The following is a 13,095-nucleotide window of genomic DNA, read 5'->3' as shown; positions in this document are numbered from 1 at the left end:
GCCCTCGCCGTCGTACCACGCATCCGAAGAGCCACCGCCGGAGAGAGATCCTTCTCCTACCTGGCGGCCAAGACATGGAACTCCCTCCCCATCCACCTTCGGCTGACCCAGAACCATCTCACCTTCAGGAGACAACTCAAGACCTGGCTGTTTGAGCAATAGCGGACCCTTCCCCCAAGCGCCTTGAGACCCTGCCGGGTGAGTAACGCGCTATACAAATGTTATGATTGATTGATTTGCCTTTGATCAGTCAATTGTGAAGGTAGGCCGAGACATGCTGTGGGGCATCGAATCCCAAAAGTAAGCTTTGAGTTGATAAAAGCAACCTCAAATCGAAGAAATGTGCAGTGCTTGGGACGTATAGGGGAATTGAAAATATGCAATCTGTTAGTCCAATGATGTCATAAACTCTCCTTCTTGGAGTAATTGGAAAACATCTCGTAAGGTGACCTGGGAATTGGCCCTAGCGCCTCTTTATGATGCATGGTGAGGATCTCAGCTGCGAGACAACAATGGCATGGATGGTCTCTCTCTCTTTAGCAGGTAGTGGCCTGTTTTCTTGAGGAATTTGAGGTTTTGATTATGCTTGAGACAGGCTAAGGCACCATCCGTTGAATGCAATGGAATACCATGCATTAAGACAGGTGGAAATCCACTGCTCTACTAGGTCTATAGTGGAGGAAAAAGAGAAACGTTTGGTAGCACCACAAAGTCAATATCTTCTGATGATGTTCTGTGATTTAGAATAAGCGCTTCTTCACTTGGCTGCCAGTGTGGAATAAAACAACCTGTATGGCATTCTCTGGACTGTGAATAAGATTAGCAAAGTTGTATTAAGTCATGCTTCGGCAGCTGCTGTTCTTGGTACTGCTATGGCGGCAACCTCTGCAGCAGGCCAATTAAGTTCAACCGTTGGCCACGTTAAAAGGTCTGTGTCCATTTTTTTAAAGTGCTGCAATGTTTTATAATAGTATGGCAAGTCAGCAATTCTGCTCTACAACTGTGACTTGAGCAAAGAGCTTTTAGGACAGTCTTTCCTACAGTGGATTATTGAGCTACAGTTTTGGTACGAACCAGAGTTCACTAAATCCATCACTGCATTGATGATGGCTATCAATGGCCACTCGACTGTCAGGATCTCACCTGTGTTTTCGCAGGAGCGTCATGGGACTGAAGTATCTTCCGCAGCTTCTCCCAATCACCAATTGCACTTGACAACGTCTAAGCAACAATGGTAATCCGGGGAAGAAGGGAAACAAAACAAGGAAGGAAGGGGAAAAAGAATGCCTCGTTGTCACTCAGCAATTGCAGGATGTCGCCAGGGCAAAGCAAACAAGCATTTGCAATGCAATAGGTCTCGCATTTATGAGAATTTGAGCTATTGGCATTATAAATGACAAAGCATTTTTTTAGGTGTTTTTAAAACAGATAAATAAAAGGCATTGTCATTTACAATGTCAATAGCTTATTTCTTGCAAAGGCGAGGCCTATTGCATTGCAATGCGTACAAAAGCGTTAGGAGAGAGTGTCCTGCCTCTAACAGCAGGCAGGATAAAGCTATTTGAGAAAATAGTGCTCGGAGGCTGTAATTTAAGCCTACTGAGCAACAACACACGTAACAGGGGTTGTCGCCATGGGAGGTAACAAAATGAGACAAGGTGGTACAAAGGCGGGACTACTAAGCCTTTTGACCAATGAACAGCCCGAGTTTACAGCGGACAATGACACAAGGCAATGAGAAATGTGGGCGGAGAGTGGGCGGACCTTCAAGTCCCTACCTCAATACAGCATACCTCATAGAGCAGCGCATGCCCTGCCCAGGCTCAACCTAAAAACCATCTGAGTTTATGGAGCGCAACTGTGGAAGGTTTCAATGACTCATTGAGGAGAAAACCAAAGAAGTAGCGAAGTAAATCTGACAAAATTCAACATGGAGCAAAGAGATGCATGAAAATTATATGCAAAATAGTTGCAAAAATGATAGAGAGATGGGGGGCACTATTGACGGTAATTGAGCTCCTGGGGTATACATAGGGCCACTGGAATTAAGTGATTGTGCAGCCACAACGATTTTCCCATCATTAGAGATTTGCTGCATAATCCATTATTTTTTATATTATCTACATGTTAATACTCAGTGAAACACAGACACACTACAAGAGGTCCTCCAGCGGCAGTCAGAGCTTCATATGCAGTCAGAGGCTCCTCCTGGCACAGGGTGGGCACAACAGCATCGCGGGGGGGTGCTTTAAGTGCTGCAAGTGTAACAAAGTTATTAGTGATTTGGGAGTTTTAGAAGCGGTTGATGAAAGAAAAGCTGTACCCGCGCCACTGACAACCAGACATAAGAACCCGTTGGCTGCGAAGTACCGGCGGGTGCAGAGACTCAAGAAGTCAGTCTGGATGCAGCAACCTGTGCAGTCACCGCATGTGCAGCGGAATTGGCAACACGGCAAAGGCCAGTGGGGTTGTGCACCCCCAGGGATGGGGCTCTGAACCGGTGGACGAGAGACAGATTTAGAATGTGTGTGAGAGTGTGTGTGTGTGTGAGAGAGCGAGTGAGAGTGTGAGAGAGCGAGTGAGAGTGTGAGTGAGAGAGCGAGTGAGAGTGTGAGTGAGAGCGAGTGAGAGTGTGAGTGAGAGAACAAGTGAGAGTGTGAGTGAGAGAGCAAGTGAGAGTGTGAGTGAGAGAGCAAGTGAGAGTGTGAGTGAGAGAGCGAGTGAGTGTGAGTGAGAGAGCGAGTGAGAGTGTGAGTGAGAGAGTGTGGGTGTGGGTGAGAGAGAATGTGTGTGTGTGTGTGAGAGAGAGAGCGAGAGTGTGTGTGAGAGAGAGTGAGTGTGTGAGAGTGAGTGGGTGTGAGAGAGAGAGAATGTGTGTGTGCGAGAGAGAGTGTGTGTGTGAGTGGGTGAGAGAGCGAGAGCTTGTGCCAGAGAGAACCATGTGTGAGAGAATTAGTGTCAGAGTGTGACACAGTTTGGGAAAATATTTGTAACAGTGTTTGAGAGAAAGAATGTCTGTGTAAATGTGTACAAGAGAGGAAACATGTGCTCGAGTGAACTGTTCATTTCCTTAAGGGTATTTCTAAAACTTACTGCTGGAAGGAAGCCTGGATGCGAGAGCCAAGCTCGAGCTATTTAGGGAGGGGGGAGAAGTCCTGCTATTAGCGAGAGGGGTGCTCATGTGTGTCCGTAGGTAGTCTAGCATTCCTGTGCACCCTAGGAGCAGAGTGTCGGGATATAGACATTCAGAAAATAAAAACGCAAATAGCATACACGGACTGTGCCACAGGAGGAGGGCATGCATTCGCGCTGACAGCACATTGGATTATATGCACACAAAAAAAAGTGCAATCCATAGGGGATCTCATTGTGATAGACAGTATGGTTTTAGCAGCTCTCATAACACTGCATTATGTAACAGAAACAAATCACATGATATTACAATAAAAACAACACTGTATGACGTATTTGACACTTTTAGACAGCAGACATGAATCTCCCACTCAATGATCCAGGTTACACCCGCTCATGTTTATGATACCAAAATAACTCAATAGCGAAAGTGGTCGAGAAGCAACTGTTTCAGGGATGGTGACAGTGTCTGCTTATATGCATAGTGTCTCATGCTATGCGCTCACCGGGATTAAGTTGGATGTTTGCACGGACCCCTGGATCTGTCCCTACTGCCAGAAAGAGCTCGAACCCATGCTTGGTACTTAAACTTCCCCGCCTCCCCCCGCTAGAGCACGGTGCCTGGCTCCCGGGTATCGCCATGGTGAGCCCAGCTTAAGCAGGGGCAACTCAGTGGCAGGGCAGGCCTGAAGAACAACAGTGGCTCCCAGGCGGACCTTATCTGTGGATTTAAGGAAGAGGGGCAGTGCTGGCCTGAGCGGTACCGGAGCGCCTGAACCACCAAACACTGCCCGTAGGCTGGGCCCTCCCAGTCTCTTATCCGCCCCAGGTCTCTCGTGCCCCGCAGAGACCGCACAACCCACGCTGCCTACCTATATTTACCTCCTGCGGCGGGCGCTCTCTTCCCGCGAGCATAGCCGCAGATCCACAGCGAGGACCGGGTGGGCAGAAGTGACGCAGCAGAGCTGGCGCAGGCAGGCGGATTGTAAATAGTAGAGCTCGCCCTGAGCAGTGCTGTTGTTAAGGCGAGGGCGGCGGCGGGGGAGGATACACCCAAGCAGCCCGATCTCAAATAAATCTTCTAAATTACTGTGTTACAACACCTCCCATTTAGTGGCTCTATCCAGATAAGGCATTAAGCACAGTTGCTATAAACGAAATAATATTCACATCTTAAATTAAATTCTCTTTGTGATATATTCAGGTCACAAGACCTAAAGAAAATAGTGAGGTGACTCTCATATGCAATTTGCAAATGACATAAAAACGAAGTCGCGTCACAAAAAAACAATGCAATGCTCTTTATAATAATAGCCACGAAAGTGAAAGCAGTAACCTGATCCAAAACAGATGGCAGGCTGAGCGCGCTGCCTGGACCTGGAGAATAGGGTTCGAGGCTCGGCGTGGGCTGCATTATTTAATTAATAAAAAATTAACAGCGAGTTCGGAGTCGGGGTGGGGAGAGACAAATTAAAAAAATAATACACATGGAGGGGGGAGACGGATACAATTAAAAAAACAGGGTTGAAACAGACAAATGTAGCATCTGAAACAAAGCTCAACAAACGGTGTGAGGAGGTGGCTCCACAAATAACGCTGCTGACTTTGGAGCAGGGAAACAGGGTTCGAGCCTCGGTGAGGGCTTCATTATTCAAGCAGTGATTTAATTATGAATAAATTAAATGTAAATAATTAAACAGGGTCCAGTAAGTGCAGGAAGCTGCCAGAGGTGAAAAAGCCAGCAGCAAAGAAAACAAGCCGTGAGCGTGCACTCTCCCGAACTTCCGGTCTCGGGATGTGCACGCTCACGGCAGTCGGGGCGGGACTTCCGTCTTTTGGAGAAGCCCACTCTCACAAAGTGGATGGCAGCAGAAGTCAGGAGAGGCGGCTGAGGCGGTAAGTGGGGCTTGGGGGGCTTGGCACCTGTGTGTCAGCGTGTGTGTATGCAGTGTGTGTGTGTGCACGTGCGTGTATGCAGTGTGTGTGCGCGTGTGACTGGAGAGGCATGGCTGACCCTGGCAATCGGCTTCTGGAGATGTGCACGGCTCCGGGGGGCGGGGCATGTGCGTCCACGCTGTGAAATCGCCGCGCGTGCCCCTGTCTACGTCCCTTGAGAGCCGACTTAATCACAATAGGTCTCGAGCGAGACCTAAAAAAGGCTGTAGACAAGAGGGAACAAAATTTAGAAAACAACCATAACATCCACCAGTTTATATACATTTTATGTCATCCTTTCCTTTACCTAAATACTTTCTTCTGGTGCACAGATGAATAGGTGAGTGTCGTAGTGCTGGTAAATAGGTTAGTGTTGCAGTGTTACAGCTGTGAAAGTAAGAGAATGCACTTAAATAATGACAGGGTTTACAGGGATATCGCTACTTTATGCAAAATAAGTGCATTCCTATGCAACAAACGTACCTATAAGTTATAACCTTGTGAAGAGGGTATGCACTTGTGCAACCAAATAGTAACCTTCAACTAAAGGTTAATGTCTCCCAATTCCTTGTACGTATACCAAGATAACCAAGAAGAGGAATCCTTCTTGTAGTCCTTGGGCACCAAAATCAGGTGAGTGAGAGGTAATTATAAAGTTTACAAAAAGTAGCGCAGAGCGCTGTTATCGTAATCATGTTCTTCAAAGCAATAATGTCCCCTTTCTTTTAATGCAGGTGCTGTCTTAAAGAGGAAACAAGAGTCCATAGGTTGGAAGGACACAGGAACCAGGGCTTGAATCAAAAACTGAAGAACACCATCCCGAAGCTGAACGCCGAAAGGAGTCTGACACCGCAGGAGAGGCCAGGGAGGTGAAGGAAACGCAGAACGAGAAGCAGGACACCGACACGACGTGATGCCAACGTGAACTGGACGGTAGGTTGGAGTAACCCAAGAGCTTGTACGTGAAGCATTACAATTCTATTACAGGACCGGAGGCTTCGGGTCCTTCATAGAATTGAAAATTCTTATCGCGAATGCTAGCAAATTTTTGACTCGGGAGAGGCGGTTTTATGACCTGACAAGATCACCAGGGCGGACATTTTGGTAGTTTTTGTCCCGTCATGGATCCCGACTTGGCAACCGTGACATCGACCTTACAGACTATGCACTTAATAAACACTGCTTAAATCCATTGATATTTGTTAATGCAGAGGCTGCTCCCGCAGGGGGCTTGAGAGCCGGCGCCATAACCAGCGCTGCGCCCCTGGACACAAACAACTAGTGGGGGCCGGTTTTTGGCGCGCAAAGCGACCAGGAGCTAGGAAAATGCCCGGCCCCTCCCCCCGCGGCGGCCGCCGAAGAGGAGCTGGCAACTCTGGCCAATGGAGGCCGAGGCAGGCTACGAACTCGCCAATGGGCATGGGGGCCTACCTGGCCTGGAAGGTGAATGGGGGGGCATATAAGCGCTGCTCCCCCAGGCAAGCTCCTAGCTTATCGGAGCAGGGGAGCAGCACTGGCGGTGGAGCGCAAATTCTTGTCCCACCCACCCACACCTAAGGAACAGCAATGTCGCAGAGCTGAGGAACAGGCAAAGCGTGGTGAAGAACTACGCTGATATCGGTTGGTACGGAGGCACACCGGAGGGCGGTGTGCCAGAATAGGTCCACTCACCTTCAGATGCCTCACGGCTGGGTGAGTTGGCCTAAGGACAGGTGTGTAGGACCACTCTCTCTGGGATGCCTCACGGCTGGGAAGGAAGTTGGCCTACCAATGATGGGGGGGGTAGCAAACGGAGAGGGCGCTCGCAGCCCAGCCCCCGCCTGTAGGCAGGGCACAACAAGAGTCGGACAAGATAGCGAGGGGGCCTAACTCCGGGACAGAAGCTACCCCCTCCCCGCGCAAAGGGAGCGCAAAAACCAACCTACCAAAGAGAACGACCCAGAAGGGCCAAGAGACAATAACAAGGAAGTTTTGTCAGGACATAACATGCCAAAATATGCAAAGTATATACATGTTTCTTTGTATTCCTAATAAACTGCGGCCAACAAATGACCACTATGTGACGAATGTGTATGTTGGCCTTTTTCTTGTCCGGATAAGGAATACAGTATGGGCGAAGGTGGTATACATGTGGGAATGGGGGCAGAGTGCGGGGGTTAATGTGCATACTGCCAGCTAGCAAATTTTTGACTCGGGAGAGGCGGTTTGATGACCTGACAAGGTCACCAGGGCAAACATCTTGGTAGTTTTTGTCCCGTCTTGGATCCCGACTTGGCAACCGTGACATCGACCTTACAGACTATGCACTTAATAAACACTGCTTAAATCCATTGATATTTGTTAATGTGCATACTGCCACTGCAAATCACAGTAGGTCTCCCAACCAAATGATGGAGAATGAGTCAAGCTTGTGAATGCATTGAATACCCGATACTGTAGAACTGCCTTTAAATTCTATGAGTCACAGATTTCACACAGAGGAGTGAAATTAGCAAAAGCGATGACTATATTCTGTATGCAACTCTTTATTTGTAATAGCTTAACAACAGACCATAAAGATCACACTGTTCGATTGATATCTAGTTTAAATGTGTATAGTATACTCAATGTTCTAGTCACAACTACAAAATAAAAAAACTGGATAATAGGACAGTAGACGTGAGCTGATTCAAAAGTTACAGACACTTCAAACAAAGAAATGCTGAATTGGGCAGACTCAAAGCCTACTCCGTTATTTGTGTTTTTGTGGATGACGTGAGTTCCTGCAGCCTGTGCTAAACATAAATGGATGTGGGACATAGAAGGCTACAAGGCAGATGATCTTTTTTCCTTTCAGGTCATGCAGGAGAGGCCAGCCTACTGGGTGGCAATACGAGTTTAAGTTTTAATATGAATAATGGTGCACCGGCCATACCTTATTCAGCAATACAAGCCACAAAGAAGGCTGCAAAATATGGTCGTTTGTTTACCATGAATGCAGACAAAAGACTGCAGTGCTTCTCAAAAGGCTTCTAATTTCGAACCAAGAGCTTTGAAAAAACAATATAAAAAACCTTTAACTTCTTCGCTGCGGCGGCTATTCCGCCGCAGCGCTAACGGTCGCGGGCGGGCGGGCGGGCGCGCGGCTCACCTGCGCTGGTGACAGAACTGTTCCGTCACGGCTCGCGGGTGAGCTGTGCTTGTGACGGAACGGTTCCGTCACGGCCCCGCCCGCTTAATGAAACCCGCCGCGCAGACTCGAAATCAGCACTGCGCAGGCGCGGCGGCCAGACCGTGACGGAACCGTTCCGTCATGAGCACTGCCCACCCGAGGGGCGTGACGGAACGGTTCCGTCAGTAGCGTCAAGCGGGTTAAATGGTTGCACTTACCATGTCACTGTTTACAAACATGTTTGAAGCCTTACAGCCTGTTTTCTATGTTCTTAGTAAACAGACTACTATATTCTTGAGAAAAAGGTTATCTGGTCTAGTCAAAATATCTGTGGCTGCATTCCCATGGAGCACTGTCACACACCTTTAGTGTCTTAATGAGAAATTGTAACGGAGTATGTTGCCAATTTACTTTAGAATATCGACTGAAATGCATCAATCCCACAGAAACACTATCTTTTGAACCTCTAATGTCTGTGTTTGGGAAATTACTTTTGCCACTAAAGAAAGAACTTCCATGCAAATGAATAAATGTAGATTTGCATAAGTACTGGTAACCCGTGATGTACTTCTCTCTTATTTTCGGCTGACAAGTAAAACATAACTGCATAATGAACACTGTGGGGTGATTTACAATCCCCTCGCACTACATTTGCGTCACTTTTAACTTGGAAAAAATGACGCAAAAGTGGCGCAAGGGACCTGTACATATGTCCCTGTATACTTAAAATGAGTTAATATCTGTTTTAGTTAAGACATTTTCTGTGGGTGAAATCCCATACGGAGTCGTTTGTTTGTCGAAAACAAACATTCAAAAACGTGTGCAATGAATCCAAGCAATTTGATTTCCCAGTTAAAACACCATAAGCCAACTCAAATCAGGAGTTACATTCTTATGACCTTTGATAGCTTGATGGCATGCGATTCATTTTAAAATACAATTACAAATGTATTACAGATTTATCAGTGACCTTACCATGAGACTCTGGTGACAACTGTATAATTCATAGATGAGAAAATCCAGACTTGCAACAACAGTGGCAATATCAGCTCTGTACCGATCTGAAAACAAGTCTATTCCGGGAATAAGATCCTGTACATCAGATTGCTGGCCTATTTCATATAGTGCGTAGTTCCGATCAGCTCTTGGATGTGGAAGGGATGCTCTGAACAGGGACTGCAAAATGAAGTATAGTATCAAATTAATACATCTGTCCTAAGCACGATATGTCATTTTGGGTCGTTTTATTTATTTTCTATTACTTCATCGGTGTTAGATCTGTGGGTCTCTAGTTGGCAACTGTATTTACCTTTGTCCAAAAAGGGATCCTTACTTCTAAGTCAGGATAAGGGGATTACACTCCTTAATAACCCCTGCTCACTCCCTTGGTAGCTTGCACGAGCAGACAGGCTCATCTCAGAGGCAGTGTGTTAAACATTTGTGAATATACACAGTAATACAGTGGAAACACTACAGATGGACACAACACAGGTTTTATAAAAATAAATATTCTTTATATAGACTTGAACACAAGACCACAAACGACAAAATCCATGATACTACACTTAAGATAACTTAAAAGATGATTAACGTTGCTTAGTTCAAGTTGTTGGTAAATGCGACAAAGTTCTCAACAAAGTACCTGGATGTGTAACGCAAAGTGAACAAAAGGCTCGCAAAAGGGGAGATGCCTCGGTTCCGTGACCCGGGGGAACGGTTGCATCCTTCCTCAATGCTTGCGCAGAGTAGGGGACTCGTCGTGAGCCTTACCGGTGCGGAGGTGATGCGCAGATTCTTGGCTTGCGGGCCCGTTGCGGTGTGCAAGGTGGCGTCTTGATGCGATGCGATGATATGGTTGCGATGCGAAAAGATGGCCCCCTTGATGCGACGATGCGATGACGATGCGATGACGCCCTGGCAGCCTTGCGATGACTCTGTACTTTGGAGCCGCGACAGGCCCTGCGACACGCTTCTCCGGTGATGCGATGGCGACTCTCACGATGGGGTCACACTTCTCCGGTGATGCGACAGCAGACAGCTTCGATGAACACACGCTTCCAGGGAGATGCAGCGAAGGCTCGCTTCTCCGGCGTTGTGATAATTTCAGCTGCGGGGGCGACACACTTCTTCTCGATGCGTCGAACTTCCAGCTCCCAGCGGCAGGCAAAAGTGTCTGGAGTCCGAATTCCCAGCAAGGAAATTCAGGATGGAGCTGGAGGTGAAGGCTTTAGTCCCTGAGACTTCAGCAGGAGGCAAGCACCGTTCAAGCCCTTGGAGAATATTCTGTAGATGAAAGTCCTTACAAAGTTCCTTCTCCTTTCCCTTGGTAATGAAGCAACCACTGCAGGCCAACCAAGCAAACAGCACACTGGCAGAGGGGCAGTCCAAACACCTGCAGCTTCCTTGGTTCTTCTCCTTGGCAGAACGGTTTCTTGTTCCAGAAGTGATCTAATTTCTTGGAATCATTGTCCTAATATTTATACCCCAAAATCCTTTGTTCTCTGAAGGCAGAGAGGCCTCTGCCTAGTTCAAACCAGTTCATGAGCACTTTGTTTACATGACTCTCTTCTTCCTTTCACTGTGCAGGGCAGAGACATCAGCCGCCCCACCCGAGGTGGAGCCAGCACAAGTGAGGGAAGATACAGCTCTGGAGCACTCTGTTGACATGATTCATCCTCTCCTTTCACAGTGCAGGGCTGAGACATCAGACAAGCCACAGGGGGTGGAGCCAGCATTGTAGAGGGAAAGCCTAGCCCTATTCAGGTCCCAGGTGCAACTCCTCCCTCCCATCTAGATGCAAATCTCTCTATTCACCACCGGGCTGCCCCAGCCTATCTCCTGGAATCCCCCAGCCCCGTCACTCACAAACCCAGAAAAGGAATACACAACCTAGCAGAGGCAGGCTCAAATGGTTAGGCAAGCAAATACCTACTTTCTAAAAGTGGTATTTGCAAACTCAGAATATCAAAATAAACTTCACTAAAAGATGTATTTTATTATTCTGAGTTCAGGCATACTAAATTCGAATTCTACCATGTTCCCTGAGTCAGTTAGGATTATAAGAATGTAACAATCTTAAATGCCCATTCTGGCCTATGAGAACAGGTAGCCTTCAATAGTGAAAAACGAAAATGGCTGTAATTCACTATTAGAACATGCTACACACATCAGACCATGTCCTACCTTATACTTACAATGCACCCTGCCCTTGGGCCTACCATAGGGGTGTTTAATATGAAGCAAAGGGAAGTTTTAGTGGGTGCACTTGGCCAAGTCGGCATGGCAGTGCTAGACTGCACACAGGCCTTGCAAATGGCAGGCCTGAGACATTCTTTACAAGCTACTTCTGTGCGTGGCACAACCAGTGCTGCAAGCCCACCAGCAGCATTTGATTTACAAGCCCTGGGCACACATGATGCACTGTACTAGGGGCTGACAGATAAATCAAATAACCCAATCATGGAATCCAATCAATACATTAATTTAACATAGGAAGCACTTGCTCTGTGGCACTGATTAGCAGTGGCACAGTCAAGTATGGGCGCAAAATCCACTCCGCTCGTGAAAGTTGTGAATTTTTGGCAATTTCGCGATCCACGAATCGCGCGAAATTGCCGAAAAATTCGCGAGCGGGCGGATTTTTTTTTTTTGGCCCACAGGAAGCACAGTTAAGTCAGGTGCTCGAGTTGAAGCTAACTTTGTAACCATTTTAGAATGGCGCCGGCAAGCTGCCAGAGTGCTTGCCGGCGCCATTCTAAAATGGTTACAAAGTTAGCTTCAACTTGGGCACCTGCCTTAACTCTGTAAGTGCTTCCTGAGGGCCAAAAATTAAACCTCAACAGGAAGCACTTACAGATATAAATAAAGCAGGTGCCCGAGTTGAAGCTCAAATTCAGTAACGTTTTAATCAGCCCAAAACATTAGTGAGCGCGGTCGAGGCTGGGCAAGTGTGCTTTAACCCCATATCTGACGACGAAAACTATCTGTAATACCCGAGGGAGGTCTTTGCATCCCTGAGTTTCTCGAGCGCAATCCCCATTCCTGTGACCAGGAGGCTGCTTTCTCCTCACCTCCTGCCCGCTCTCTGACCCTTATACACAAGAGGCGTGTGAACACGCATAGAAGCCCTGCACCACACACTAGCAGTATCAAACGTCTTCCCGCCCTTTCTCAATCCCAACTATGATGGACAGCTCACTCAAGGGACCTCGGTGCATTTTGGCGCGGAGGCAAGTTACAAGCACACATGGTCAGTGGAGACAAATCTTCTGGCTTTTTATGCAGCTGCAATGTAGGAAAAGTACTATCATTTACCCAACGAGGTAGCACTTACTGATTAGCCAGTAGAAAGTACTCCAGTTGAGTAGAGGTATTGCACAAAACAGTGGCTTCTTCGTGGATAACTATGCAGGGCAGGATTCATTCTGGCACGAGGCTCCTGCCACAAAAATTAAACCTCAACAGGAAGCACTTACAGATATAAATAAAGCAGTTGCCTGAGTTGAAGCTCAAATTCAGTAACGTTTTAATCAGCCCAAAACATTAGTGAGCTCGGTCCAGGCTGGGCAAGTGTGCTTTAATCTCATATCTGCTGTTGAAAATTAGCTGTAATACTTGAGGGAGATCTTTAAATCCATGGTTTCTCCAGCTTAATCCCCATGTAGTTCCTGTGACCAGGAGGCTGCTTTCTCCCCACCTGCTGCCCTGCTCGCTCTCTGACCCTTTATACACAAGAGGCATGTTGACACACATAGAAGCCCCGCACCACACACTAGCGGTATCAAACGTCTTCCCGCCCTTTCCCAACTATGATAGACAGCTCACTCAAGGGACCTCGGCGTCTTTTGGCTTGGTGGCAAAGTTACAGGCACACATGG

The 13,095-nt window shown here is 47.3% G+C and overlaps 1 protein-coding gene across 1 annotated transcript in view; it reads right to left on the bottom strand.

The window, feature by feature from the left end:
• The window catches only part of CFAP54 (cilia and flagella associated protein 54), a 2,285,874-nt gene that overhangs the window by 894,704 nt on the left and 1,378,075 nt on the right, over positions 1-13,095 (bottom strand). Inside the window, exon 46 of the mRNA XM_086918163.1 lies at positions 9,194-9,394. Within this exon, the coding sequence (XP_086774289.1) occupies positions 9,194-9,394 (201 nt within the window). The remainder of the gene's footprint in view (positions 1-9,193; positions 9,395-13,095) is intronic.

The sequence above is a fragment of the Lissotriton vulgaris genome, chromosome 1_1 (assembly GCF_964263255.1).
Source record: "Lissotriton vulgaris chromosome 1_1, aLisVul1.2, whole genome shotgun sequence".
NCBI lineage: Eukaryota > Metazoa > Chordata > Amphibia > Caudata > Salamandridae > Lissotriton > Lissotriton vulgaris.
This window is presented reverse-complemented; position numbering and strand designations above follow the sequence as displayed.